General features: G+C 43.5%; 1 protein-coding gene across 3 annotated transcripts in view; it reads right to left on the bottom strand.

Moving 5' to 3' along the window:
* LOC124258690 (dedicator of cytokinesis protein 3-like) overlaps positions 1–14,332 on the bottom strand; it is a 150,582-nt gene that overhangs the window by 71,191 nt on the left and 65,059 nt on the right. For all 3 annotated transcript variants that reach the window (XM_046692763.1, XM_046692764.1, XM_046692766.1), the window contains exons 23-32: positions 8,592–8,682; positions 8,265–8,317; positions 7,296–7,401; positions 5,486–5,672; positions 5,222–5,340; positions 3,430–3,534; positions 2,459–2,557; positions 1,952–2,046; positions 597–675; positions 193–293 (exon numbers count right to left, since the gene is read on the bottom strand). In XM_046692763.1, the coding sequence (XP_046548719.1) occupies positions 193–293; positions 597–675; positions 1,952–2,046; positions 2,459–2,557; positions 3,430–3,534; positions 5,222–5,340; positions 5,486–5,672; positions 7,296–7,401; positions 8,265–8,317; positions 8,592–8,682 (1,035 nt within the window). The remainder of the gene's footprint in view (positions 1–192; positions 294–596; positions 676–1,951; positions 2,047–2,458; positions 2,558–3,429; positions 3,535–5,221; positions 5,341–5,485; positions 5,673–7,295; positions 7,402–8,264; positions 8,318–8,591; positions 8,683–14,332) is intronic.

Below are 14,332 nucleotides of genomic sequence, written 5' to 3'. Positions count from 1 at the left end.
CACTGGATTGTCTGGTCCAGACTCGATTATGTACAGACAGCCACCATATAGCTGGAATATTGCTGAGAGAGGCGTAAAACTCACTCACTCACTTACGATAGTTGTAGAGGTAAGATTGTTTTGTGGCCTCACCTATACTGAAATCGGCTTGTTTCTGCTCTGAAACTAATACCTGAACTCAGGAGCACTGACCTGTCCTTGACCTTGTTTCTCTTGGCGTCAGAGATCTTCTCTAGCTGCAGACTGGGCTGTGTCACGAAGGATACCGCCAGATCAAAGTAGTTGCTCCACAACTGGGGAAAAAGACCTCAATATTACTTATCAGTGCCTTATTAACACACTATATCTTTCAGGTAACAGAGTATGTTAATGTGTGGAAAGGGTACCCTTACACATACCATTTAGGAATCTTTTTTAACAAATTCATCACAAATCTGAATGAACTGAATCTCTCCTAATGCTACCAGTTTTATTTTAAAAACAATTTTCAACATATCTGTAACGTTATTGTTATTTTCTTCTTTTCTCATTTCCATAATCCTACTGGATGCAGGAAACACATACACACACCATGCTGTGCTTCCCCCATATCTCACCTGGTTATCGAAGTCTATCCCAGTGAGGAAGTCTTCGGTGAGAGACTGGGCTACGTACTGGATGGCAGTCAGGATCACACTGAAACAGATCAGTAAATGATGGCTGTAATAAACCACAGGCAGTTGAAACACTCAAATAATTGGTGAATTCCACATTCAAACTCATTATAAATCTGGAAATTTTCACTATCAATAATTGATTAACTGACTTAAAACCAGCAGAACTCACTACTCAAGCAATCAAACCAGTGAATTAATTAATATTGTACCATGTCAGTCAGCAAAAACAGAACTTATCACTGTAGAACAATCTGTGTGTTGTACTTCCGTGGTGTGATTTCTATATAAATTTCAATAACAATTTTAAAATGTTGATGATCTGTGGGAGAACTGTGGTACGACAGTGGATAGACTATTGATCAACAACCTCTGTGGACTGCTGGGGGATGTAGGTCAACTGTGGGTGGACTGTGGAGGGATGTAGGTCAACTGGGTGTGGACTGTAGAGGAATGTAGGTCAACTGTGTGTGGACTGTGGAGGAATGTATGTCAACTGTGTGTGGACTGTAGAGGAATGTAGGTCAACTGTGTGTGGACTGTGGAGGGATGTAGGTCAACTGTGTGTGGACTGTGGAGGAATGTAAGTCAACTGTGTGTGGACTGTAGAGGAATGTAGGTCAACTGTGTGTGGACTAGAGGAATGGAGGAATGTAGTGATCAACATGTGGGTGGACTGTGGAGGAATGTAGGTCAACTGTGTCTGGACTGTAGAGAAATGTAGGTCAACTGTGTGTGGACTGAGGAGAAATGTAGGTCAACTGTGTGTGGACTGGAGGAATGTACATCAACTGTGGGTGGACTGTGGAGGGATGTAGGTCAACTGGGGTGGACTGTGGAGGATTTAGGTCAACTGTGTGTGGACTGTGGAGGAATGTAGGTCATATGTAGAGGAATGTAGGTCAACTGGGTGGACTGTGGAGGGATGTAGGCCAGCTGTGGGTGGACTGGAGGAATGTAGGTCAACTGTAGAGGAATGAAGGTCAACTGTAGGTAGACTGGAGGGGCGTAGGGTCAACTGCGGGTGGACTGTGGAGGAATGTAGGTCAACGGGGTGGACTGTGGAGAGATGTAGGTCGACTGTGGGTAGACTGTGGAGGAATGTAGGTCAGCTGGGGAGGACCGTGAATGTAGGTCAACTGGCGAGAGCTGAGGAGAAATGTAGGTCAACTGGGGAAGACTGTGAATGTACTATGGCTCAACTGTGAGAGGCAGACTGTTGGTCAATTGGAGTGGACTGTAGGTGGATAGTGGGTCCACTGTGAGTAGACTGTGGGAGGACTGAGGTGGCTACTCACTGATTGGTGGCCATCCTCATAACAGTCCAGTTGGCGGGAAAGACATCCCGCTTGATGAGGTCACGGAACACCAGCAGCACTCGGATAAGGAAGTCCTGCAATATACACCAGCCATGACACACACTAACACACTAACACACTGTCACCAAGTGATTCTCTCTGATATATTATATACAAGCTTTAATTCACAATAAAATGACAAAAATCATAATCTGGAGTAAACATGCATAAAAGCATAATTACAGGATAAAAATATTTAAAAAATGCACCAAAATCATAATGGTTGGCATCTTTGCAAATTCTGCTTGACAAACTGCTACTCCCATCATTATATGAGATCTGAGAAAAGGAGTAGGGATGATGAAACAGTGCTTTGGGCATTTTCACATAATGAATCTGACATCAAACCATATCATAACCATATTCAAAGAAAGATTTATAAAGAAGAGTTAAGTTATTGCCCTAAGCAGATTTCAGAAAGTAAGTCCTGTGGATGGGGAGGATTACCTTGAGTGGCCTCCCCTTGGGGTACGTGTTCATGAGAGAGGTGTAGTGGAGCTCCTCCATCTTCCTCAGTAGCTCCATCAGGCAGCAGATCATTATGCCCTGCAGACACAGAGTGAGTGAGTGAGTTGGGTTTAATGCTGCTTCTAAGAGTATTCCATTCATATCGAGGTGTGTTGGCTCAAATTTGGGAGGAATCAGTGAGTGACTAGTTTTACGCTGTTTTAAGCAATATTTTAGCAATATCACGGAGGGGACACCAGAAATGGGCTTCACATATTGTACCCATGTGGGGAATCGAACCCAGGTCTTCCGTGTGACGAGCAAACGCTTTAACCACTAGGCTACCCCATCGTCCCAAATTTGGGAGGAAAGCCTGATATAATGCAGGTTTACAACTTTAATAAATATGACAAGCTTAGGTATGTCCATGACAAACCTAATCAATTGGGTAAGCCTGTGCAGACTGAGAAGGGAGTACACTGTTCCACAGCTCAAAACAGCTATACATTAGATTAACACTTAGTCACCAAATAAAGTGATCTTACTTTCAAATATATATCAACTAAATCAAATAACATTCAAATGGAGCCCAGAACAATGCTTAGATTATAGTTGAGGGAATCTTGACATGACAAATCATTCATGACTTGTGTCTAACTCATTTCTTATGTATTCCCAAAGGCCAGTGAGACAGCCGGTATAGACCATGCATCAGCAGTAAGCCCTGAACACTCTCCCTCACTATGGAGAAGATTGCAGAATTATCTCGTAATTGAATTATTTATTATTGAAAACATATTTTTCAAAATCAAAATCTGCCTTCTTGTTTTATATACACACACATAATGTAGTTATCTTATCATAACATGTTGTCATATGTTTGAGATATTTTGATGGAGGATTCCTCAGTTTGATACGTTCCCAATGTTCATGCTGAGGTGTTGAATGACCCCTGTATCAACACTACTCACCCCAGCTTCCTCTTGCTGCGCCTCGTCCATGGTCAACAGAGTCTGCATCAGCAGGTCAAACAGGATCTTCAGGACATACTGACTGTCTCCGTCATGCACCGAGATCTGTACAGACAGGAACACATGTACTTTACTCTTGTACACATAGGAACACGTTCACACAACATAGAAAGAACACCTACAATGACAACACAGAAAGGACACCCCACTATGACAACACAGAAGGAACACCCCACTATAACACAGAAAGGACACCCCACTATGACAACACAGAAAGGACACCCCAATATGACATCACAGGAATGACACCCCACTATAACACAGAAAGAACACCCCACTATGACAACACAGAAAGGACACCCCAATATGACATCACAGGAATGACACCCCACTATAACACAGAAAGGACACCCCACTATGACAACACAGAAAGGACACCCCAATATGACATCACAGGAATGACACCCCACTATAACACAGAAAGAACACCCCACTATGACAACACAGAAAGGACACCACACTTTGACAACACAGAAATAACACCACACTTTCACAACACAGAAATAATATGTCTGACAACATAGAAATAAGCCCCAATATGAAAACACAGAAAAAACACCCCATTATGACAACATGGAAAGAACACCCCACTATGACAACACAGAAGGAACACCCCAATATGACAACACAGAAAAAACACCCCATTATGACAACATGGAAAGAACACCCCACAATGACAACACAGAAGGAACACCCAACTATGACAACACAGAAGGAACACCCAACTATGACAACACAGATGGAACACCCCAATATGACAACACTGAAAGGACACCCCAATATGACAACACAGAAGGAACACCCCAATATGACAACACAGAAGGAACACCCCAATATGACAACACAGAGAAGGACACCCCAATATGACAACACAGACAGAACACCCCACTATGACAACACAGACGGAACACCCCAATATGACAACATAGACAGAACACCCCACTATGACAACACAGAAGGATCACCCCAATATGACAACACAGAAGGAAGACAATGACAACCACCCTATGACAACACTATGACAACATAGACAGAACACCCCACTATGACAACACAGAAGGAACACCCCACTATGACAACACAGACAGAACACCCAAATATGACAACATGGAAAGAACACCCCATTATGACACCACAGAAAGAACACCCCAATATGACAACACAGAAGGAACACCCCACTATGACAACACAGAAGGAACACCCCACTATGACAACACAGACGGAACACCCCAATATGACAACATAGACAGAACACCCCACTATGACAACACAGAAGGATCACCCCACTATGACAACACAGAAAGAACACCCCACTATGACAACATAGACAGAACACCCCACTATGACAACACAGAAGGAACACCCCACTATGACAACACAGACAGAACACCCAAATATGACAACATGGAAAGAACACCCCATTATGACACCACAGAAAGAACACCCCAATATGACAACACAGAAGGAACACCCCACTATGACAACACAGAAGGAACACCCCAACTATGACAACACAGAAAGAACACCCCACTATGACAACACAGAAGGAACACCCCATTATGACAACACAGAAGGAACACCCCAATATGACAACACAGAAGGAACACCCCACTATGACAACACAGAAGGAACACCCCAATATGACAACACAGAAAGAACACCCCACTATGACAACACAGAAGGAACACCCAACTATGACAACATAGGAGGATAGCCTTGCTGTAATGCTGACCTCTCTGAACCGGTCCAGGATGTCCCCCAAGGTCTGAGATGCCAGAGGAAGAACCCGCTTGGTGATAAGGCATTTCTTGATGGCTGACATACACATGGGCAACACAATATCCCTGGACGCTGCAACATAATATGACAGCTGTTAGTATATTCAATTTCAACAAACCTTAATCTCAGACAAAGAGAACTAATAGCCAACCAAACATAAGCCAGAACAAGCTCAGGAAACTTAAGGTACTTGTTTAGTTCAGCAATGACTGCCTACCTTGTTCTGGGAAGAGGTCAGAGTTGACCATCTCACGGCACAGTTGCACCTTGGCTTCCAGCAACAAGGGCTGCAGATCTTTGGACATCTTGCTGCACATGTCCTGGACAAGACCCGCCAGTTCCTTGCGGGTGATGATCTTCAGCAGCGACTGGAACGTCTTGTTCAGCTGCTTCAGCAGCATCACCTGTAGGGAAGGACAACATTCAGGTGACTGGAGTGAGTGAGTGAGATTGCCTTAACAGTTGAGTAAAGTTGAGTGCAGAATTTAAATCAAATAAAATCACTGAAATTAATGCACACCTGAGACATGAGAAACAGTATGGTCTTAACACACAGTATGAGCCACCCTGAATCCCATCTGATTTTCCTCATATGCTCATCCTTGGAACCTTAATACTACTAAACACAGACATTAAACTACCTCTGCACCTGACAAAACCAGTGTTCTAACTATGACAACTTGCACTGATTCACCTGTCAACCTGACAAGACCACAGTGTTTTAACTATGACAATCTGCACTGATTCACCTGTCAACCTGACAAGACCACAGTGTTTTAACTATGACAACCTGCACTGATTCACCTGTCAACCTGACAAGACCACAGTGTTTTAACTATGACAATCTGCACTGATTCACCTGTCAACCTGACAAGACCACAGTGTTTTTTAACTATGACAACCTGCACTGATTCACCTGATTCACCTGTCAACCTGACAAGACCACAGTGTTTTAACTATGACAACCTGCACTGATTCACCTGTCAACCTGACAAGACCACAGTGTTTTAACTATGACAACCTGCACTGATTCACCTGTCAACCTGACAAGACCACAGTGTTTTAACTATGACAAAAACAACACCTGTGCACCACTGATTCACCTGTGATTCACCTGTGACAAGACCACAGTGTTTTAATTATGACAACCTGCACTGATTCACCTGTCAACCTGACAAGACCACAGTGTTTTAACACCTATGACAACCTGCACTGATTCACCTGTCAACCTGACAAGACACAGTGTTTTAACTATGACAACCTGCACTGATTCACCTGTCAACCTGACAAGACCAAGTTTTAATTATGACAAGTGATTTTGACAAGACCACAGTGTTTTAACTATGACAACCTGCACTGATTCACCTGTCAACCTGACAAGACCACAGTGTTTTAATTATGACAACCTGCACTGATTCACCTGTCAACCTGACAAGACCACAGTGTTTTAACTATGACAACCTGCACTGATTCACCTGTCAACCTGACAAGACCACAGTGTTTTAACTATGACAACCTGCACTGATTCACCTGTCAACCTGACAAGACCACAGTGTTTTTTAACTATGACAACCTGCACTGATTCACCTGTCAACCTGACAAGACCACAGTGTTTTAATTATGACAACCTGCACTGATTCACCTGTCAACCTGACAAGACCACAGTGTTTTAACTATGACAACCTGCACTGATTCACCTGTCAACCGGACAAGACCACAGTGTTTTAATTATGACAACCTGCACTGATTCACCTGTCAACCGGACAAGACCACAGTGTTTTAATTATGACAACCTGCACTGATTCACCTGTCAACCTGACAAGACCACAGTGTTTTTACTATGACAACCTGCACAGATTCACCTGTGTACCGGACAAGACCACAATGTTTTAACTATGACAATCTGCACTGACTCACCTGTGCACCGGACAAGACCACAATGTTTCATCCCTGACAGTCTGCACTGACTCACCTGTGCACCGGACAAGACTACAATGTTTAAACTATGACAATCTGCACTGACTCACCTGTGCTTTACGTAAGGCTGCTTCACTGGATGACATGATTCTCCCGAAGCTTCGAAACACACTGCCCAGGAGCTGCTTGAAGTTGTCTTTCTGAACTCCATATTGTCTGCAAAAACAGTGTGTGAGTGAGTGAGTGTGTTTTAGCAATATTCCAGCGATATAACTACAGAAACTACAAAATGGGCTCCACACATTGTACCCATGTGGGGAATAAAACCCTGGCCTTCGGCATGAGCAAATGCTTGAACCGCAAGGCTACCACTCCACTATGTCCTCACGATGAACACATTTCCAGTGGACCGCCTCCGTGGTGTAGTGGTTAGAGCGTCCGCCCAGAGAGCGGAAGGTCGCTGGTTCAATCCCCGACCGCGTCATACCAAAAGACGTTAAAATATGGTATTTGTTGGTCCCTGCCTGGCGCTCGGCATTAATGGGTACAACAAGGACTAGTCGGCTCGGAGTCAGTATAATGTGTCTTAGTGGGGTATTCATGCTTCACTGCGGCATGGTATCTCAGTGGGCTTGCACTATAAAACCAGCTTAAGTCTGGGCTAGTACAAGCAGCCGCACAAACACATACACACGCATGCACGTCGTCATATGAGCGAAATATTCTCAAGCACGACGTAAAACCCAATTTCACCTCACCTCACCTCACATTTCCAGTGAAATATCACTTCATTTGTCTTTTAAGTGTTATATCACATAAGGGTAACAAGATTGTTCAGGACAGTACGATGTGCAGAAGCCTTGGGTCTGCCACTTACAGCCTGCCATCTACAGGGCTTTGGGCTAAACTGGATTTAATTCATAGTTCATGTTGAATTTGTTCAAAGTGAAAGGGCACTGAATATCATACTAAAAGTGTCAGTGTCATTTACTATTTTTCTGCTCAACACAAGCAGTTTGTGACATTACCCCATTCATTTCTGTTTTTGTAAATAGTAAACACAGAGCATTGTTACCCACCCCTGGAACAGCTTGTAGGACTTCTCTATAAACCTGAAAATCTGTTCTAGCACCTGTTCAAACAGAAGCACAACATCAAAATCATTGTACTTATAAAGCTCAAATATAGCTACATAAAAAATCGCGGAGGTGTACAGCCACCTTTCTTACATGTATGTTTTGACAAATTGCTTACAAATCATTCAAAGTAAACTGTATTTTTACAACAAAAAAACATTTTGCTTGCAGCACAATATGCAAAAGTAAGAAATGTCTTTTAACCATTTTTATAGATCTTTCTTTGTCAAAAGGTATGTGGTTTAGACAAAACTTAACATTTTCACTGACCTGAAAAACATTTTCCACAGTATATTCCTTGTCAAAGTCAGCACAGCTGACTGCAAGCTCCGACTTCTCTTGAAGGCAAATAAGAAGATCTCTGAAAAAATCACATACACGCTCGTTGTACACCATCTGATTTTGAGATCAGGTCCCAATTTCTCGAAACAAACTTAGGTCTGAGTTTTTACTCAAATTTGAGAAACGCAGGAAAATGCATTTCTCGGAATGAACTGAAATCGATATTAAACTCAAACATAGTAGACAATTTGAGTTTCGTGGATAGATTACTCAAGTTGTTTGGGCTTTTTATTTTAAAAATGCAGTTGAGTTCAATTGCTGTTTCAAATTGTCAAACTCAGTTTGAGATTTGAGTAAAAATTAAGTTTGTTTCGAGAAATCGGGGCCAGGGCCTGTTACCTATACTGACTGGTAGCTATACTGACTGGTAGCTATACTCACTAATGTCCATACTCACAGCTATGCTCACTGGTAGATATGCCAAGGTACCGTATATTACCATAGATAAGCCGAATTTTGAAGACCGAAAAACAGTCTGTAGAAGGGGGTCGGCTTATCTATGGGTTATGCTTTCGTCAAAACTTTTTTCCAGGGGTAAGAAAACAACATCGTATCACTTCGCATGAACAAACAACAGAAGACAACTTTGTCACTAAAGACGTCAAATTTGCAATTAAACATCAATAGACATGATTATTTTCCTTTTAAGTTCTAAGTTGTTTTTGCTTGGCATTGTATTATTTGCAGGGATTAAGATTACCGTGTAAATTTGAGCCGGAAATAGCAATCAGCTGTGCACACGTTTCCCAGCGATCAAGTTCAAACATATGCACAATAATATAATATAACGGAATGAATTCTGATGCAGTCATCAGTAAAATATAATACAGAATACTATTATTTAACCCAAAGAAATATATCCTAGCATTGTGTAATTTTAATTACGGTTTTTGCTCCATAAATTAATTAAGATCAAGATTACTGTGTGTATTTGAGCCGGAAATAGCAATCAGCTTTGCACACTTTTCCGGCGATTAAGTTCAAACATGCACAATAATATAACGGAATTAATTCTGACGCAGTCATCAGTAAAATATAATACAGAGTACTATTATTTAACCCAAAGAAATATATCCTAGCATTGTGTAATTTTAATTACAGTTTTTGCTCTACAAATGTGAAATATATATAATCAACACTAAGGTTATACGGACCCTCATGAACGTGGTAAGCGGAAGTTGTACGCACATGGAATGGGGTAAAATAAGCAAGCCATTTGAATTCACACATTTTTGCCTATGTTACTGAAAACTAGCAGTCCATGGAAAACGAGGCGGTAATCAGTTTGTGATTGTTGAATGGGGTAAAATAAGCAAGCCAGTTTGTTGACATGTGATCGTCCAGCTACAAAAAGGATGATATTTAGCGAAACAAAATGTAATTTTCTGAATAAAATTGATATTTTATACTTATCCTGACTCATGCTTAATGCTTGTCTCCTTCCTCTTGCGAACGTTAGTGGAACACTTGTATCTCCTATTGAAGCTCCCTTCAATAAAGAACAGACGTAAAATCACTCCTCCCAAGAGTTATCTCTCCAGCTGTTGAGGCGGGAAACTGTGGCGCCACCATCCCCACATGCTTCACTCTCTCCTGATTATGAGCCCGACACTTGAATTGGAGGTGAGTCAGGATAAGTATAAAATATCAATTTTATTCAGAAAATTACATATTTTTCCTTATCCTGACTCATGCTTAATGCTTGTAGAAACTGACGGAAAAAGGCGGCGGGCAAGTTACTTTGGATTTCATGTAGTGATTTACGTCTCTATACCCCCCTATGGGAACTTCGTGTTGGAACTGTATTTAACTGCTAATCTCTGCTGCTGCTGCGACCCTGTCCTTCCAGCTGCCTTTAGATGGGGGGACCACAATAGTTAACTTTTGGTCCTTCTGATCAGAAGTCGGACGCCTTGTCCACATGACCAAAGAGGTTAGCAAGCTGACAAGGTAGGGATGTCATCTGTGGGATGACTCCACGCCCTGCTACCCTTTCTTCTGTTAACATTTTATGTGGATTTTGCGACTCCATCTCTTGATGCAAGCACCGAGTGGAGAAGCAACCCATTCCTGTACAAGTATCCTTACAAGTACTGGGTCAGATTACTTATGCTAGTCTGTCCTAGACGTGCATATAGACTTAAAGCAAAACTCTCCGGAGTGTAGGCTTTGTAAGTCATGTGATAAAAGGGCGAGACTCCGTCTCAGCACCTTTTTGGGACTGTCAATTGTTGTGCTACAACAATTGGGCTGAAATGGTGAATGCCAGAGCCATCCTCAGTGGCGACGTCCTTCAGGTAGAGGTTGGCAAACATCCTGTCCCATTTCCAGAAGCAGCCCTCCATTATCGTACTGATAGAGCGATTCCCATGTAGAGCGAGCGTTGATGCCAGAGCTCTAACTTCATGTGGGTTGGAGACTCTTGGAGGATCAAGTCCTGCTGCTTTGTAGGCCCGTAGTATGACAGTTCTGTTCCAGCTTGATATATTAGTGCGGCAGACCTCCGTCTGTGTCGCTGTCTATATCGAGACGAAAAGACCCTTGAATTTCCGTCACCTGGACCTGGATCTTTGTTGGTAGACTTTCAATGCTCTCACTGGGTACAAGGATAGGACCTGCGTACCCTGTGGTCCAAGGACTGATGATAGTGTTGGGATGTGGAACTGTCTGTCTGGATGACCTGGCAGTTGATTCTTTGCTATGAAGTCCCATCTCAGTCCCATATGCACAATGTTTTGATTTGCATCAAATCGTGTTCTCTCGAAGTCCAGAGCATGTATTTCCAACATCCTTGCTGCTGTTACTAAGGTTATCAGGAACAGCGTCATCTGCGTCAAGAACTCGAATGATGTTCTCTGTAATGGTTTGTAGATCTCGCTAGTGAGATGTCGTAGAACTACGTTGAGGTCCCACGCCGGAGCTTTAAATCTCTGATGTTGGTCCTCCAATTAAAAGCATGAGTGAGTGAGGCCAGTACTCTGGTACTTTTGTCAGTTGCACTCGTCCTCATGGCGATAACTGAGCTCAATGCCGCTAGGTATGTTGAGAGAGTTGACCCTTTTAACCGCTTCCTTTGTCTAGGTGACAAAGGTAGTCCGCCACTTGAGGATATGTCACTTTCATGGCTGTGAAGCCGATCCTCGAAACGTATCTTTTGTCTCAAAGCTTCACCACTTGTCGTCGGACAAGTTGCGTGAAGACTTGCGTAAAGCTAGTGTGACTGCTTTCGCTGCCCTGGCGAAATATCCTCTCTTGTTCAAGCATGCCTTGATACAGTCCACACGTGTAGCCGGCACACCTCTGGGTTGCCGTGCGCCTGCTTTGTGTGAGGATGTACTAGTAGATTTGTCCACATCTGGTAGTTGCAGTTGAGGCAGTCCTAGGTCTTGTATGAGAATAGGAAACCATATTCTCGCTGGCCAATAAGGCGCGCCCCAAATAGTTGTGGGTCTCTCGCCTGACTGATTTTCTGCAACACCCTCAGTATTAGAGCTGGTGGTGGAAATGCGTAAGTGTTTAGTCCTAGCCAGGAGATGCTTAGCGTGTCCGTTGCCCATGCCCGTGGATCTGGTATTGGTGAGACGAATGTTATCAGTTGACCCTTGTTGCCAAGAGGTCTATTAATGGTGCTCCCATCTCTTGTATGATCTGCTTGAAGATCTCTGAATGTAGCATCCAGTCTGTTGAGAATGGCTGCGTTGGACAGGATAGTGTATCTGCTATCACATTCTTAGCTCTTGGAATGTGGCATACTCTGATGTGGACATTCAGGTTGACTGTTATGCTGACCAGTTGAAAGCAGAGGTCCAGAAGGTTCACCGACTTTGTTGATCCTTCTGTGGATGTAGAACGCCACTGTGGAGGTGACTGTATATACCGTCAGATGAGCATTCTTCAAAATGCTGGTCCAGTGGAGTATGGCGTTTATCACTGCTTTCATTTCCAGCATGTGGAAGTGCAGATCTTCTCTGCTATGGTCCATATCCCAGCTGACACATCGTTGTCGAGGTGTGCTCCCCAATCTTGGAGAGATGCGTCCACATAGAGATGCGTCTTGTACTCCGGCTCTGCTAAATAGGTGTGTCTGCGACCTTCCTATCTCTGAGTCCACCATATTAAATATGGATTTAATCTGTCCGGGAGTCCGAAGGGGTCCAGATCGTTCAGTTGTACATTCACGAAGACCTGTAATGGGCGTAGTTGTAGACTCCCTCTGCGTGTCATGTCTTGTGCTGACATGAGAAGAACCAACAGACTCTGCCACTTCGTAGTAATAACGGAGAAAGTAGTGCTTGAGATACAAGGACTTGTATCTATATCCTACGATCTTGAAACCCTTGCCGTGTCCGTAAGGGAAATGAAGCGATGTCCGACTCTGTGACTGCCATCGTTGGGAAGTCTATATAAAGTCGTCTGGCTGCCGCCACCTAAGTCCGGTCAACTTATGTTGCTGCAAGTCGTCTGAAGAATCGTCTTCAATGATGACAGGGAAGGTCTCTAACCTCATGAAGGCAGCCAAATCACGTAGGTCCCGTCTAACTGGACTGTAATTGAGGCCTTCCTCGCTCGCTGACTGTAATTGAGGCCTTCCTCGCTCGCTGACATGTTGTTGTCACTTGTAACCCATTTCTTGACCTGTGAACTACGTCCGACCTCTGCGCAGGGCATTGTCTCTCGTGGTCCAATCAAAATAAAGCATTTTGATTCCTTTGGCTTGCCGCGCTGTGACGTCACCGGTGTAGCAGGAAAAAAGGTCCTTGTAGAATTTAGTGCCGCCGTTGATATCTGATCAATTGTTGGTCTTGTCCGTAGCCTTCCGAAGTTACGGGAGTGACCACGTGTATCGAGGGTTGAATGGTAAACGGCGAAATATTTTGGCGCGAAATATTTCGCCGCGTAATACCGATGTGGGTATGCTGTTTTCCTGGCTGCTGTGACTGTTACTTCAGTCCTGAAGATAATGCCGTCGCCCTTTATACCGATGATCAACTTAAATCTTCACGTTGTCAGCTTGTAGACTGCATACATCAATGAAGCGTCGTAATTGTAGAATTAATGCTGAACTTTGTTGTAAATTCTACTCAGGGAATCGTTGACGAGTATGTATTTTCCTAGCCGTAGCAAGGCTGCTGTTGAACCACGCCAGTGAGAATATCTGCAGATCTGTACGAAAGTGAAGATCTTCTATATGGCCAAGAGTCTTCTAATGTAGATATATCAATCTAAGTGAATCCCTGACCTGGATTCAGTCTGAAGATCCGTGCGGTGATGAAGTCGGACAAGAGTACCCCTCTTGAACTGTATTACATGTCCTTCAGTCTGTGTACCGACGAAGATCTTTCCCCCTCTAGGGTGACGATACCTCGTGTCCTGGTTGAATAACCTTGAAGATCTGCATAGCGATCTGCGCGGTGGTCGGCGTGGTGTGACTGTATGGCCTTGCGTGTAGGTAATCGTCTCAGTAGTCCGGGATTGCCTTCCTGGCAATATATTCAAAATGGTGATTCCCGGTGATGATCGCGCAGGGCCGTTGATGCCCTTGATGTAGGTAGTCGGCCTGAAGATCCTTTATTAGGCTCATCATCTGTTGACAGTCTCTGAAGATAGCGCCGTCCTTCGCGCAAGTTGTAGATGACATGTAGCGTTCTGTTAAGAAGCTAAGTACTGCG

Source organism: Haliotis rubra, unplaced genomic scaffold (assembly GCF_003918875.1).
Source record: "Haliotis rubra isolate DU_JTF1 unplaced genomic scaffold, ASM391887v1 Scf7, whole genome shotgun sequence".
NCBI lineage: Eukaryota > Metazoa > Mollusca > Gastropoda > Lepetellida > Haliotidae > Haliotis > Haliotis rubra.
The sequence above is the reverse complement of the archived record's forward strand: the minus strand, read 5'-3'. Positions and strand labels throughout refer to the sequence as shown.